The sequence below is a fragment of the Convolutriloba macropyga genome, chromosome 4 (genome assembly GCF_964194025.1).
Source record: "Convolutriloba macropyga chromosome 4, txConMacr16.3, whole genome shotgun sequence".
Lineage (NCBI taxonomy): Eukaryota > Metazoa > Xenacoelomorpha > Acoela > Convolutidae > Convolutriloba > Convolutriloba macropyga.
The window spans coordinates 11221137-11237639 of NC_134471.1; the positions used below are offsets into that span (position 1 = coordinate 11221137).

Sequence of the window (16503 nt, forward strand, 5' to 3'; positions counted from 1 at the left end):
TGTGTTCTGAAAATTGTGTCAGACGTTTGAGGGATAGGCCACTTTCTGTCCAGCTGTAGATCAGATGAAGTTTAAAGTTAGTTTACAAAAGTTTTATATTGGAGAAATGAGCTACGTGTAACGTTCATAGGCGGAAATTCCTCCGAATCACCTAGTTCCCTGCAATCACTATTCCAACTGGGACCGGTTTTTTGTTCAGTCACTTTTCACGCGTTAATGAACTCAATTTAACCTAACTGTTCTTGAGTAGTTTTATCAGAATCTTTGTCAAGCGACAAAAATCTTAGTTGAGATTTTTATTTATTGTCTTTACAGCAGCTATTGGTGTTTAAATGTTGTAGTTGATGGGACTTTTGAAAATGTTCGGCATGTTTTTGGTAAACTTTGGTTTAATTCCTTTTTACTATTCAATTGTGTACTATATTTAAAATTTAAAAAATTTCCTTGCCATAATTTTATTTTAAGTGATCAAAGATGACAGCTAGATTGAAAGAGCTGTTTCTGGACTTTTGTCCAAACTTTTGCAAATGCCGTCCAATTTTTTTCAGAAAAAAATTTTGCAACGAAACTCAATAAACTCTTTTGACAATATTTGCGTTGGCAAAACTAAAATGCCAATTAGTAGATAAACTTTACATCAATTCAAAAAACGCTTTACATCAATTCAAAAAACGTTTATGCTTCCAAAAATTTTTTTTTCAGTCGAAACAATTTGGGATCAATTGCAAATGAAGAGCATAAACAAGATGTAAAATTAATTTGTATTAACTTTTTATGTTTTGGTTTCACTAAGAGAAAAAACTTTCTGAAATTTGAAAGAGAGCCCTAACCTTTTGATGGAATTTTTTTCAGATGACGTTATTCCGATTAAGTTAGGTATAAAATGGATGTGGCTTTAAACCGAAAGTGCTACACAACTGGAGAACGTAACTTGAGGGTCTATTCATGAATAGAAAAAGCCAGCAGTAGATAGAATTGACTTTTCAAATTTTCAAGGGTTTTATTTTGCTGTTCTTATTCCCAATATCTTATAATCAGTGATATATGTCAATTTCAAGTTAACTTAGAGTCAGAAAATGACTCAATGGGCACATTTGTTACTCATAATGAGAAAACCGAAACAAAGAAATTGACAAAAATTATTTCTTCACGTCTAATTCAAAACAATACCTGCATTTTGTTTATATAATCCTGTTGAGGCGCTCCTAATTCTATAGCATCTTTTCTCTCTCGCAATATTTTGAAGACAATTTTGTTTTGTTTCCTTTTTTTTATTATTCATTTTCAAATAATTTTCGCTTTAGATTTTTTAAGTTTTCCTGAAAAATTGATTATTAAGTTCTCAACATTACGTTTTCCATTATATGGGGTAATATTGAAACGAAAATATTGAAATTATAGATTCTGAAACAAAAATATTGAAATTATAGATTTCTTCGCTCGAATAAATATAACTGCCTAATTGGGTCATTATCTACGCCAAGTGTCAATGTTTGTGTTTTTTGTACATTGTCCAATGAACCTAGTTGATCATCAGCTGGAGAGCATAAGTTTCAGAGCAGAGTTCGGGAGTAGTAAAACGGAAAATATAAAAAAGTGATAGAAATGTATGCTTGACTTGTCATATATCATACAATTTGTCACGTAGAATTGAACGCCCATTCATCGGTCTTTTTGAGTAACTTCAGGACCTTTTCATCTCCTTTTGTTTGAAGTTTCATCAAAAAAATTGAACTGCTTTTCTATTTCTTGATAAATCAGCACTTTATTGAATTTTCCGACCTCACAGTTTCACTCACTTGATATTCTGATATGGTCTAATTGAACAATAATTTGTTTTAAAATTAAAAGCAACCGATTTTTTTTACCAGACCTGTGTACATATATACCGTCAATTGCGGGCTGAAGTGAGCTTTCTTGCTAAAAAGTATTGTGATCAATCTGTTATCACTTTTTGATATGAAAAATTGGCAATGTTAACAAATCTGCCAATCACAGATCTGTGAATTAGCAAGCAAACAATGCATTTACGGATATAAGATATATATTCCTGAACGGTGATAAAATGTACTCCATCTTTCTGTTCTCAAATGTACCCAATTGATCTTTAGTTCAACTAGTTTTTGACACACTTGCATCCCAAGAGACTTGCCTTATGGTGCAATGAAGAGAAAATCTCATTGAGGTTTGCCCGTCACATGGTTGGGTCTAAAGTAATGTAAAGTAAGCAGTGAAAAGTGGTGATTTTTTTCAACGCAAACCGCCCGCATGTTTTTGCGATGAATGCGGTAAGAGCGGTAAATTTTTGTAAGATTTGCTGTTTTTAGGGGTGAATTTTTTTTCACCGCATTCATCATATTTCTTACAAAAAGGAAACTGCCGCACACTGGTTCGAACTTCTCGCCTCCTCCATGTCAACAACTTTTTTATCCACTGCTCCCTCCGTCGCTTACTTGCAGGATCTTTCTTGCGAATTTAAATCACATTCAATTCATTGGAATATTCAGTGGAAAAAAAATGAATTGAAATTTTGAAAGATTTTCGGTTTTTAGCGGTGAATTTTTTTTCACCGCATAAGCGTTGAAAAAAATTTTCAGCGCTTAAAAGTTTTTTATCACAGCATTCATCGCATTGAGCGCATATCTTATACTTTTTAATGAACTTAACCGCAAACTTTACATATTTAGCGATTATTAGCGGTGAAACCTCGACCCGATTGGAGACACATTGAGTACGTTTTGGTGAAGATTGCAAGTATTTTTTGACATCAACAAATCATGTTGAATTTCGGATTTAGACATATTACTGTTCTGTTAGGAATTATATTTGAAGCACAAACTACTAATTAGAGAAAACGAGCGATGATTTGTTCACTTATTGTATTAGAGACAAAATCTTTTTGATCACCGAGAAAAAGAAGTGTACCGCAAGATTAACTAAATCGTTTCAAGGTGTATTGTTTTAAACATTTTTAAAAGAGGCTAATCTTTCTTATAGAATTATCATTAAAACCGGCTTTGCTTAATCTTACAATTAACAAACATTTGATAAGACGGAAGGACGCGACGCGATTCAGTTAATCAACCCCGTTTCGAAAAGCCCACAGTATGATCAGTCGGATAAGCTCTTAGTGTTAGAAAACCTAGGGAAGCTTCATTCATAAGTAATTTAAATAAAAATTCTTGGTATGATTTTCTGTGCATTTCAGCACTTTCAACTGCTCTTTCAACGAAATTTTATCAAAGGCTTTTGAGGTGAACTTTTGAAATTAATATTACTCATAATTTTTTAATGCAGGAACCGGGATGCAAGCACGGATCTTTTCTTCTAGCGTCCCCCCCCCCGCTTATTTTGGCACCCTCTTTTTTAAACATACTGCTAATGCTAAGTAAGTTTATACAGAAATATCAATGATCAATACGCCTTTATTAAAATCTAGCAAAGCTATAGTTTAAAGTATTACGTATTTCAACCAAAATTTGTTGTATATACCGTAAGCATCAATACAAATTTTTGTATCATATCATTTCTGGTGTTATCGGCTACAATAAGGGCGTGATTTTTAAAAATTTTTAAAGGACTTTATTCTAAAAGTGCCGTCGTCTACCTAGACATTCTTGTGTCAATGAAATGCAAATATGACCCTTACAATTGGCGAAAACTTAGATTTGGGGCGTGCTAATTTAACGGCTATTTAGGGTGGGGGCACCAGCAGAAAAGATTCCAAAGAACAAAGAGAACTGAACGCAAAAATATTACATAAAGGAAACCAAGTCATACAATTGGCAATGTTAAAAAATCTGCCAATCACAGATCTGTGAATTAGCAAGCAAACAATGCATTTACGGATATAAGATATATATTCCTGAACGGTGATAAAATGTACTCCATCTTTCTGTTCTCAAATGTACCCAATTGATCTTTAGTTCAACTAGTTTTTGACACACTTGCATCCCAAGAGACTTGCCTTATGGTGCAATGAAGAGAAAATCTCATTGAGGTTTGCCCGTCACATGGTTGGGTCTAAAGTAATGTAAAGTAAGCAGTGAAAAGTGGTGATTTTTTTCAACGCAAACCGCCCGCATGTTTTTGCGATGAATGGGGTAAGAGCGGTAAATTTTTGTAAGATTTGCTGTTTTTAGGGGTGAATTTTTTTTCACCGCATTCATCATATTTCTTACAAAAAGGAAACTGCCGCACACTGGTTCGAACTTCTCGCCTCCTCCATGTCAACAACTTTTTTATCCACTGCTCCCTCCGTCGCTTACTTGCAGGATCTTTCTTGCGAATTTAAATCACATTCAATTCATTGGAATATTCAGTGGAAAACAAATGAATTGAAATTTTGAAAGATTTTCGGTTTTTAGCGGTGAATTTTTTTTCACCGCATAAGCGTTGAAAAAAAGTTTCAGCGCTTAAAAGTTTTTTATCACAGCATTCATCGCATTGAGCGCATATCTTATACTTTTTAATGAACTTAACCGCAAACTTTACATATTTAGCGATTATTAGCGGTGAAACCTCGACCCGATTGGAGACACATTGAGTACGTTTTGGTGAAGATTGCAAGTATTTTTTGACATCAACAAATCATGTTGAATTTCGGATTTAGACATATTACTGTTCTGTTAGGAATTATATTTGAAGCACAAACTACTAATTAGAGAAAACGAGCGATGATTTGTTCACTTATTGTATTAGAGACAAAATCTTTTTGATCACCGAGAAAAAGAAGTGTACCGCATGATTAACTAAATCGTCTCAAGGTGTATTGTTTTAAACATTTTTAAAAGAGGCTAATCTTTCTTATAGAATTATCATTAAAACCGGCTTTGCCTAATCTTACAATTAACATACATTTGATAAGACGGAAGGACGCGACGCGATTCAGTTAATCAACCCCGTTTCGAAAAGCCCAAAGTATGATCAGTCGGATAAGCTCTTAGTGTTAGAAAACCTAGGGAAGCTTCATTCATAAATAATTTAAATAAAAATTCTTGGTATGATTTTCTGTGCATTTCAGCACTTTCAACTGCTCTTTCAACGAAATTTTATCAAAGGCTTTTGAGGTGAACTTTTGAAATTAATATTACTCATAATTTTTTAATGCAGGAACCGGGATGCAAGCATGGATCTTTTCTTCTAGCGTCCCCCCCCCCGCTTATTTTGGCACCCTCTTTTTCAAACATACTGCTAATGCTAAGTAAGTTTATACAGAAATATCAATGATCAATACGCCTTTATTAAAATCTAGCAAAGCTATAGTTTAAAGTATTACGTATTTCAACCAAAATTTGTTGTATATACCGTAAGCATCAATACAAATTTTTGTATCATATCATTTCTGGTGTTATCGGCTACAATAAGGGCGTGATTTTTAAAAATTTTTAAAGGACTTTATTCTAAAAGTGCCGTCGTCTACCTAGACATTCTTGTGTCAATGAAATGCAAATATGACCCTTACAATTGGCGAAAACTTAGATTTGGGGCGTGCTAATTTAACGGCTATTTAGGGTGGGGGCACCAGCAGAAAAGATTCCAAAGAACAAAGAGAACTGAACGCAAAAATATTACATAAAGGAAACCAAGTCATACAGTTTGAGTCGTGAATTCATGAAGAGCATTACAATTTTTACTTTGCCGATGTCCGAAAAAGCAGTTTTGATAATTTCGCGTTTTGTGGAATTAAATGGCAATACTTAGTACCAATTTTTCATTTTGCGTAACCATTTTCCGCGATTGGACAATGGTTACTCAAACCGTGGATATAGGTAACTGATATCTTGTAAAGGGTGTTCAGTTTGTTGCAATTATTCAAAACTAACATCAGCCAACTCCTCCATTTTGAGCACTTAATTTGGCTAAAATTTTTTAGTAATTGTAATTTATTAGTATTTACTTTAGGTTAATCTCAAATTCTTAATTGTTTTGTGAACAGTCATATGGGTAATTGCACCAACCACTTCTGGTCTTCCAAAACCACAATTATTATCGAGAGCGACGATTCTGAAGTTATCGCCAAGTAGGATTTCTTGCATTGCAGTTGAGTCTGCTTGACACTATAACAGTTTTTAGATACTGCAACCGTGGACAAATGATGCTTGGAAATGAGGTTCCTATGGCATGGAAATTAGCTACGAAATATTATTTAAATTATTCATGCTATCCCCAAAATTACTCATCTTGGAAATTATTTTCGGATACATCCAAACCTGAAGCAAAATTGAAAAAAGTTTGCTAAATGTAACTGGTTTCCACTCTCGCCTATAACCCTAATCTTAAAAAATTATTATTATTTTTATTATTATTATTATTATTATTATTATTTTTATTATTATTATTATTATTATTATTATTAGTATTATTATTATTATTAGTATTATTATTATTATTACTACTATTTTTATTATTATTATTATTATTATTATTATTATTATTATTATTATTATTATTATTATTATTACTATTATTATTATTATTATTATTATTATTATTATTATTATTATTATTATCATTATTATTATTATTATTATTATTATTATTATTTTTATTATTATTATTATTATTATTATTATTATTATTATTATTATTATTATTATTATTATATTTTTATTATTATTCACTGTCAGTTTGTCGCAGTTTCTAGAAATAGTTTCAGCAGCTTCAGAAGTATCTATGCGAAAAGACTGCACATAATGAGGTAGCAAAATATTTGTAGGATACACTGATATAGTCCTGGGACGACGATATACAATTGGAATTCACTGTTTCAGTACTGGTTTACTGTGTTACCGGAACCTAGTGTGAATACAATGTTTCACACAAGGTTCCGGGCCCTTATTCAGATTAGTAAAGAATCATCTGCAGCTGTTGCAGGTGACTTTTTACAGCAGTTGGAAAATAATTCTTCATTTGTTTAAAAATTGGGCCATTACATCGTACTAGTATTTACTTGACAAAGGTCAATTCTACGAAAAACTAGTGCAAATTTGCAAAGTTTTAGGCCATAATTGTTCACGATGATCATGATATATCAATTTCACGTGAGATATGCCAAACTTATACTTGGGCAAAGACCTCTGCAGTGAATGAGAATTATATTGATGATGAATGGGTTATAATAGAACAACCCAAAGTTATAATATTTGATCAAACAAAGGATAATTCACAGCTCCTCATTAATGCCAAAATTGTTTGTCAAATATTACGAAGAATATCAACAATGTTTATTGAACAATGAAAATGGTCAGCTTTCCATTGTTGTTATTGATCTGACATATTCACCTTTATAAAATAAACTAAGAAGCTATTTTTTATAATTGGTAACATTTGACGAAAATTTGTTTGCGGTAATCACATTTTCAAATAGGGTTTCAAAATATTGTCTAGACTTTTTTGCTCTGGGTTAACAGATTTGGCCTTATAATTGAGGACAACTTTTAGCCTTGTTTACTCGACGTGATAACATTATTTTCACAATCATTTTTGTACTTTCTCGATTCGTACAACTGGTTTGTTAAAAAATTGCGTTATTTTATTGCAAAATTATATTATTTGCAGCGACTCTATTTTGTTATAAACTTTCAGGTAGCCATTTTTTTTCGTGAAAATGACAAATCCTTTGAAATATATTTGGCCATTTGAGTTTTTGGAGTTAGTTTTAGGGAAAGATATAACCAATTTGTTGGGAGTGTTAAACTACATAGCCCACTTTATTCTATTCCCCTTTCTGGGCGCACTTTTACTCATATACATTCTCCTTTCTCAGTACTGGTTTGTGGGTGCTGCTTATTTAGGAAAAGTTCCTTTTCCACTTCAGAAAAATACTTATTTTACCTTAAAAGTATTTTACCGATCGCAAATAAATACTCTATTGCATTTCATAGGGTTCCAAAAACCTAATTCATATTAAGTTCCTATTGTCCTTTGTGAACTAAAAAAAATGTTTTATCAAATGATATTGACAATTAAAATAAAGCGCTACTCTAGTCATAAAAAAAATTTATTATTTGCAAAAATTTGTAAATTAACATTGTTAATAATTTGCGATTTATACATACCAGTATAAAGATCTGGGATCAGAAATAAAATGCTCTTTTTACAGGTCTTGAAAAATTACTTTAGTCTTGAAGGTGTTGTTTTATCTCGCAAGAGATATTTATGTTGAGCTGAATTATTGATCAGACGATTAAAAAAACACAATAAAAAAATCTCTACGGGCTTTCAAATTGCGCATACCAGTTTGAACGTGTATATGTTGGAATTTTATCTAATATCAAAAACCGCAATGTTTTGAATTTTACATTGCTGCCGATACATAAGCGTTTTTAATTTTATAAGCAAGTTTTGTTACAAAGTTCTCTTAAGTGATCAGAATAGGTAATCAGTGAATTGATATTTGTTCCGAATGTCATCGAGTAAGCTCTTTGGCGATGAAGGCCTTATAAGTGCTTAAAGAGTTTTCTGGAATTTATAAGAGAAGGGTATTCTAAGCCACTAAAAAGGTATTCTATGAGTTCATTTCTTCGAAAAAATAAGAATTTGTCTACAGACGACATCGGCCTTTTATTGTTGCATTTTTTAAATAATTTTTAATAATTTTTAATTATTCGTAAATATTCTTTAAAATAATGGCTTAGTTTGCAAACTGATTATAAATTGCTGCATTAAATTATAAAAATTTACAAAATAACACAAAAAGTTTCCAAAAAGTTATAAATTTTTATAAATAAAATGCATATTTTTTGCAAAAATTTGTTTATAGTTTTTATAAAATATCTATCAATTTGTTTATAAATTTTTATAAAATATCTCAATTTTCGACTGGGGTAGCTCCGAAGAGATATAAAGCTTCATAATTTGAAATACAAAAGCGCAGAAAACATGGAATAAAAGAACCATTATTTTTGGTTCAATTTAAATATTTGCTCGTCACAAAATTGTGAGCTCTGTTTCATAGCCATTGAAGCAGCAATTTCTCGACTCAAGAGTTTGGGAAAAAAGCTCTGCTAACTAATAACACTATTACAATTAAAAATTGGAAAATGGAAAAGGAAACTGGAAATATCTCTATAGCTTGGTATGTCTACGACGCAAAAACACCCCAAAACGGAGGCAGGTTCCTACCATTGTCAAGAGGCTTCAAAGCTTGGGAACACCTACGCGACTACTTTCCCATAAGGCTACACAAGGACTCAGAGTTAGACCCAAACAACAACTACATCCTTGGGTACCATCCCCATGGCATCACAGTGTACGGTGCCTTTACTAACTTTGGAGTCTGTGCTACCGGGTGGGATGAGTTGTTTCCTGGAGTACAGTCGCGGTTGTTGACAATTGAGACGTACTACAAGTTTCCTTTCTTCAGGGACTACATTCTCTTTTCAGGTTTGCAAAGTCGGATATGTTATGAAATACGATTCAAGAAATTGAAAAACAACAGACTTGTTGACATATTAAGACCATAATAAAAACCAAAGATTTCAAATTGATTTAATAAGTGAACAATAAGCGAAGAGATTGATAACAGATGGGTATCTATTTAAAAATCAATAAAAAAAAATATATATTGCAGCAAAAGCAATCTACGATCCCACACTACACAACAAAAAAAACAATGAAAAACAATCTACGATCCCACACTACACAACAAAAAAAAACAATGATAAACAATCTACGATCCCACACTACACAACAAAAAAAACAATGATAAACAATCTACGATCCCACACTACACAACAAAAAAAAACAATGATAAACAATCTACGATCCCACACTACACAACAAAAAAAACAATGATAAACAATCTACGATCCCACACTACACAACAAAAAAAAAACAATGATAAACAATCTACGATCCCACACTACACAACAAAAAAAACAATGATAAACAATCTACGATCCCACACTACACAACAAAAAAAAACAATGATAAGCAATCCCTTTGGTTCTGAGACGCTAAGGACCTAAATTAAAAATATACAAGAAAAATGCTCACTCTTTCTGTTCGTGGTACAAATTTTCCTACGTTACCTTGTCGCAACTTCAGCCTTAGCAATATATTTTGTGTCGCAGCAAGCTTCTGGGACTATGGCAACCGTTTATAACTCAATTTTGATAAAAACTGAGCGGAAAAGATTTGAGTTTTAAGAGGAACGAACACTCCTGAGCAAATTTCAAATGCAGAGTTTTATTTTACTTCCGCCTAAATTGTTTAAAAACCATTAATAGAGCTGATACCAATACGTCCCTTAACTGGTCTTAATATTTTTGTGTCATTGTCGGTTTTCATTATTCCTCTTCAGTTCGTCCGGGCATTTTTTAAACTTTAAATAGACTCTGAGAACATTTTTGAGGTGAACTTGATTGACTATTGATTCAAAATTAACTGTAATTGATCTTGTGTTATTTTCAAAGAAAATTCGTTTTGATCTAAAATAAGGACAAGGGAGGCTAACAAATTTCAAAAATTTTAATTTTAATATACTTTAATATATTTAATTTTAATATATTATTATAATAAATATACCTGCCCTGCATATAGAAAAAAATTTTCGAACGGCTCATTTAAAGACATTAGATTTTGTTTCACAAATGCATAGTTATTGTACGCCAATGCAATCTTCTTTCAAAGCATTATCTTTTTAATCTAAAACAAAACCATTAGAAAAGACAAAAACAGATCCAAGTCATGTTTTTGATTTGCCCAGCATATTAAGAAACTCTCAGAAGGGCTCGTTTACAAACATTAATTTTTTTTTCACGAATGCAGCTTTATTGTACACCAATGCAATCTTATTTGATATAATTAATCTCAATTTTTTGATTTTGTTTAAAAGTAACAGTTCGCCAAACTTTCACCGTTTTTTTGTTGGGCAACATCTTTTTTAACGCACTGGACATATTTTGATTGAATGGGTATTTTAACGCAAATGGTTGAGAAAGTAGGCAAAACAAAAATGATCTTGATAAAAAATCACAACAAGTAAGTTAACTACCTGGTTGATACGTTTAAGGGTAAGTTTTGGTTTTCAGCAAAAGAACAAACCTGAACATGTACAAAAAACAACTTTCTTCAAAGAGCAATAAAATTGGCAACACATAATATTTCATTTTTTTTTTACAAAAGTGTGAAAAACAGGCTTAGTATTGATGAACTGGCTATGTTAAATTGAAGGCAATGCTAGTAAGGAAATGAGGTCACATGAATAACGTTGTCTCTGATTTTTTTTCCTTCACCAAAACCGACACAAAGATCAAAACAAATAAATTCTATGTTTTCCATGAAAATTGATATACAAGAAGTTACTGCGGCTATTCCGAAGACTCAGAAAAAGTACAGCACAGAATGTTGTAATTTGAACTACGTCGTTATCAAAGCTGTATCGACAAAATGTTACCCGGTTCTGAGGATGCTTTTCAACAAATATTTTGATGAGGAAAGTTTCTGGAAGTCTATTAAAATAGAATCCATAACATCACTCCCTCAAGAAGAAGATAAGAGCAAACCAAAGCGCTACAAACATTTTTCATTCCTACACATTATTGGCAAAAATTTTTGGTTTTCGGTAGAGTTATTAATTATATAGAAATATTCAAGATGCCAAAAGTTAACCAATTTGGGTTCAGATCAAATCAAAGCACTACCGATGCAAATGTTTCCAGGTTACAGGATATCAGAGTGAATGAACAAAATGAAGCAAGTGAAATCAAGGTTTCTTTTCTGGTCTTGAAAAAAAAGATTTCATACAGTCGACTATCGCATTCTCCTAGATCAATTTTCAGACAATGGAATGAGGGGTAAAACTTTGATCAAAATATCTTCAATTCTGCACAAGCTCGACGGAACAAAGATTGTGAAAGTGAATAGAAAGCCTTTGAAATCTAGAGAAGTGTTGTTCGGAGTACCGCAGTGTTTCAACCTCTGACCGCTACTGTTCATTCTTTATGTAAAAGACATTTCATGTAAAAACGCAAACAGTACAGATTATCTTTTACTAAAAGTACGATATCGCTATGAAAACCACGAGAACGCAAAACTAGATAGCAAGCTATAAAAATCACGGGAACTAGATAAAAAGCATCAATTGGCTTTGAACAATGCTACACATTAGGCTAGCGCAGAAAAACTACCACAAAATGTCAAAAAAAGTTAATATCTTTTAGACAAAAAAACCAGCGAAGGGGGTTTCCATTGTACGCAAAAAAAGAGAAAACAGGAGGAGTTTCAAATTTTTAGGCATTTTCCAGATCACATCTTAATTTTTGCCGAACATAGCAATATTATCCTGAAAAATTGAACCAGTTCACTGCTATGTTTTATCGTTCGAGAAAATTCTTAAAATACCGCATATGATAAGACTTTATAAGTCAAAATTACAGATTGCTGAGTATAATCTTTTTTAAGAAAAATTTGAGTCAACTACAAAAAAACGCGTTTAGAACAACATTTACAGCAGAAGAGAGCTTCTTATTCACGATCTGCTAAAATTGCTGATAAAAGTGATATAAGAAGAATGCGATGTCAAACAACAGCAACATGCAACCGAAGAAAAAGATTGATTAAACTTGATTGAAAAATGAAAAAACATCTCAAAGTTAGTTACCCTATACTAAGTAACTGCTCAATCACTCTGAAAAAATTGTGCAACCGCTTGATAACATTGGATCCTATTTTTCTCTAAAGTCTAAAAAAATGAATGAAAACCGAGTTAAAATTCTCGTAAAAGTTTCATTAAAATCTATGTTATTGGTTCTTTTGGCATAACCACATTTTCGGCTAGTTGGGGCCATCTAATTTCTAAGCCGTAAACTGACGTTTATTTCCAAAGAATTGTGTCTTGATTTTAATTGAATTTTTAGTCACATAGTAATTGTTTTTCTCTGCGTTAAACAAATGAATTCTGTTTGTTTATCTTCCTCACAAAGGCGCCTGAAAAAGATCCACTGGTGACAATCATGTATTTTTGGAGCGCATGTGACATTTGAAAACAAATAAATCTTGTATTTGCTCATTTGTATTGTGTTTAATCTGTTAACAATTTATTATTACTACTATTTTTTTGGATGGGTCGGGGGAGTAACCCTCTAGCCCGTACCAATGGCCACAGCATGAATTCCGGATGATTTTGCCTCTTTTTAGCCTGTCAAACCTAGAATTAGTTCCTTGTTGACATTTTGTAATTAAATTTTAAAAGGGAAAGTTCTGCTCACAACCAGGGGGGTAGGAGACAGTTCCGTAAACAGTAATGAAATCACCAGTTTAGTTGTCCGGATTCTCGAAACTAAAGTTTTTTGCTGAGCTGGCGCTAAATTATACAATGGACTTTTTGAAATTGAGGTCATGACAACGCCAAAATGCTTAGAATTAGGTCTTTTGAAAAGTTGAAATATTTTTTGTTCAATTTGATTGAACTAGAGGTCAAGGGTATTTAACGCAAATGGTTGAAAACAAAAAGGATCTTAAAAAAAAACACAACAAGTAAGTTAACTACCTGGTTGATACGTTTAAGGGTGAGTTTTGGTTTTCAGTAAAAGAACAAACCTAAACATGTACAAAAAACAACTAGAAATGGTCAAAATAAAGCTGTACTCTTTATAATATCAGGAGTTCTTCAAAGAGCAATAAAATTGGCGACACATAATATTTCATTTTTTTTAAAAAAAAGTGAGAAAAACAGGCTTAGTATTGATAAACTGGCTGTGTTAAAATGAGGGCAGTGCTAGTAAGGAAATGTGTTCACATGAATAACGTTGTCTCTGATTTTTTTCCTTCACCAAATCCGACACAAAGATCAAAACAAATAAATTCTATGTTTTCCATGAAAATTGATATACAAGAAATTACTGCGGCTATTGCGAAGACTCAGAAAAAGTACAACACAGAATGTTGTAATTTGAACTACCCCTTTATCAAAGCTGTATCGGCAAGTGTTCCCCGGTTCTGAGTATGCTTTTCAACAAATGTTTTGATGAGGGAAATTTCTGGAAGTCTATTAAAATAGCATTAAAACTAAGCGTTACAAACATTTTTCATTCCTACACATTATTGGCAAAAAACTCGAATTTTTTGTTTTCGATAGAGTTATTAATTATATAGAAATATTCAAGATGCCAAAAGTTGACCAATTTGGGTTCAGATCAAATCAAAGCACTACGGATGCAAATGTTTCCAGGTTAGAGGATATCAGAGTGAATAAACAAAATAGAGCAAGTGAAATCAAGGTTTCTTTTCTGGTCTTGAAAAAAAAAGATTTCATACAGTCGACTATCGCATTCTCCTAGATCAATTTGCTGCACTCATACACATCATTCAAACAAACTCGAATTTTCAATTTGCGACATAGTTAAAACCTATACAGAAAAAATCAAGATACTAAAATTTAACCAATTTCGGTTCAGATCAAACCACAGCACTACCGATGCAGTTGTTTCTTTGTTAGACGATATCAGAGTGAATATCAGAACAATATAATGCAAACAAAATCAGGTTTCTTTTCTGGTCTTGCAAACAAAGCATTTCATACAGTCGACCTTCGCATTCTTCTAGATCATTGTTCATCACTATGGATTGAGGGGTAAAACTTTGAGCAAAATATCTTCATTTCTGCACGAGCACGACAGAATAAAGATTTTGGAAGTGAACGGAAAGGTTCGTAATTTAGAGAAGTGTTGTTCGGAGTACCGTTATGTTCCATCCTTGGGCCGCTGCTGTTCAATCTTCATATAAAAGACATTTCATGTAAAAACGCAAGTACAGATTATCTTTTTGCTGACAATACCGCTACGAAAACCACGAGAACGGAAAAAACTATATAGCAAGCTATAAAAACCACCCAAAACTAGACAGAAAGCAACAATTGGCCTCGAACAATGCTACCTATTTGGCTAGCGCAGAAAAAAACTAACAAAAATGTCAAAAAAACAATATTAATATCTTGTAGACAAAAAAAGCTTTTCATGTACTCAAAAAACAGAAAACGTGAAGAATTTCAAATTTTTAGGCGTTTTTCAGATCACTTCTTAATTTTTGCTGATTATATGTAAGAGTTTATAAGACAAATATACAGACAGTCATACAGTACGGAGTCCTATCTTATGAGCGGACCACAAAAGCGTCCTGCAGTCTTTTGAAAACATAGTAAACACATTGCTTCGCATAATATTTTTTAAGAAAAAATTGAGTCAACTACAAAAATACGCGTTTAGAACAGCAGAAGAGAGCTTCTGATTTACAATCTGCTAAAATTGCTGATAAAAGTGATGCAAGAAGAATGCGATGTCAAACAACTGCAACAAGCAATCGAAGAAAAAAGTTGATTAAAATTGTTTGAAAATTGAAAAAAAACCTCAAAGTTAGTTACCCTAAACTAAGTAAACTGCTCAATCACTCTGAGAAAACTGTGCAACCGCATGATAACATTGGACCCCATTTTTTCAAAAGTCTAAAAAAATGAAAGAAAACCGAGCTAAAATTCTTGCCAAAGTTTCCTTAAAATCTATGTTATTGGTTCCTTTGGCATAACCATACTTTCGGCTAGTTGGGGCCATCTAATTTCTAAGCCGTACACTGCCGTTTAATTCCACAGAATTGTGTCTTGGTTTTAATTGATTTTTTTAAACACATAGTAATTCTTTTTCTCTGCATTAAACTAATAAACTGTGTTTGTTTATCTTCCTCACAAAGGCGCCTGAAAGCGATCCATAGGGGTCAACGGTGTATTTTTGGAGCGCATGTGACATTTGAAAATAAATAAATTTTGAATATGCCCATTTGTGTTATGCTTAATCGTTTAACAATTTATTATTACTATGATTTTATAGATGGGTCGGGGAATAATCCTCTAGCCAGTACCAAAGGCCACAGCATTTAATTCCGGATGACTTTGTCTCTTTTTAGCCTGTCAAACCTAGGATTAATTCCTTGTTCACATTTTTGTAATTAAATTATAAAAGTGAAAGTTCTGCTCGCGACCAAAGGGGGGATAAGAGACAGTTCCGTAAACAGTAATTAAATCGATCACCAGTTTTGTCGTCCGGATTCTCGACCTTAAAGTTTTTTTACTGAGCTGGCGTTAAATTATACAACAGATCTGTTTTGAAATTGAAGTCATGACAAGGCCAAAACGCTTAGAATTAGGTCTTTAAAAAATTCAGATTTATATTTTTTCACCAACATGCTATTATGAGTTGGTTTTCCCAGTTTTTCATTGTAAAAAATTGTTTGCTACTGCATCTGTTGCAATTTTGAGTTCCTCGGGTCGAGAATTGTCCCCGAAAATAACGGGGAAAAGAGTCTAAATGGTGATCAATGATTGTGACATTCTGATTGATCATAGGTCTGTGTAACGTGCACAGAGACAGCTACAAGTCTCTGTTGGGTGGGGAGAAGAAGGGAGTGGCAGCTGTGGTGGTTCCAGGAGGGGCCGAGGAGTCACTCGAGTGCGATCCAGACAAGATGACCGTCATTCTCAACCCAGACGAGGATTTGTCAAAATGGCAC

The 16503-nt window shown here is 32.7% G+C and overlaps 1 protein-coding gene across 1 annotated transcript in view; it reads left to right on the forward strand.

Annotated features, from left to right (window-relative positions):
• The first annotated feature begins 7188 nt into the window (after window positions 1-7188).
• The window catches only part of LOC142337972 (diacylglycerol O-acyltransferase 2-like), a 9555-nt gene continuing 240 nt past the window's right edge, over window positions 7189-16503 (forward strand). The window contains exons 1-3 of the mRNA XM_075387605.1: window positions 7189-7793; window positions 9073-9387; window positions 16340-16499. Coding sequence (XP_075243720.1) covers window positions 7610-7793; window positions 9073-9387; window positions 16340-16499 — 659 coding nt within the window. The 5' untranslated portion in view covers window positions 7189-7609. The remainder of the gene's footprint in view (window positions 7794-9072; window positions 9388-16339; window positions 16500-16503) is intronic.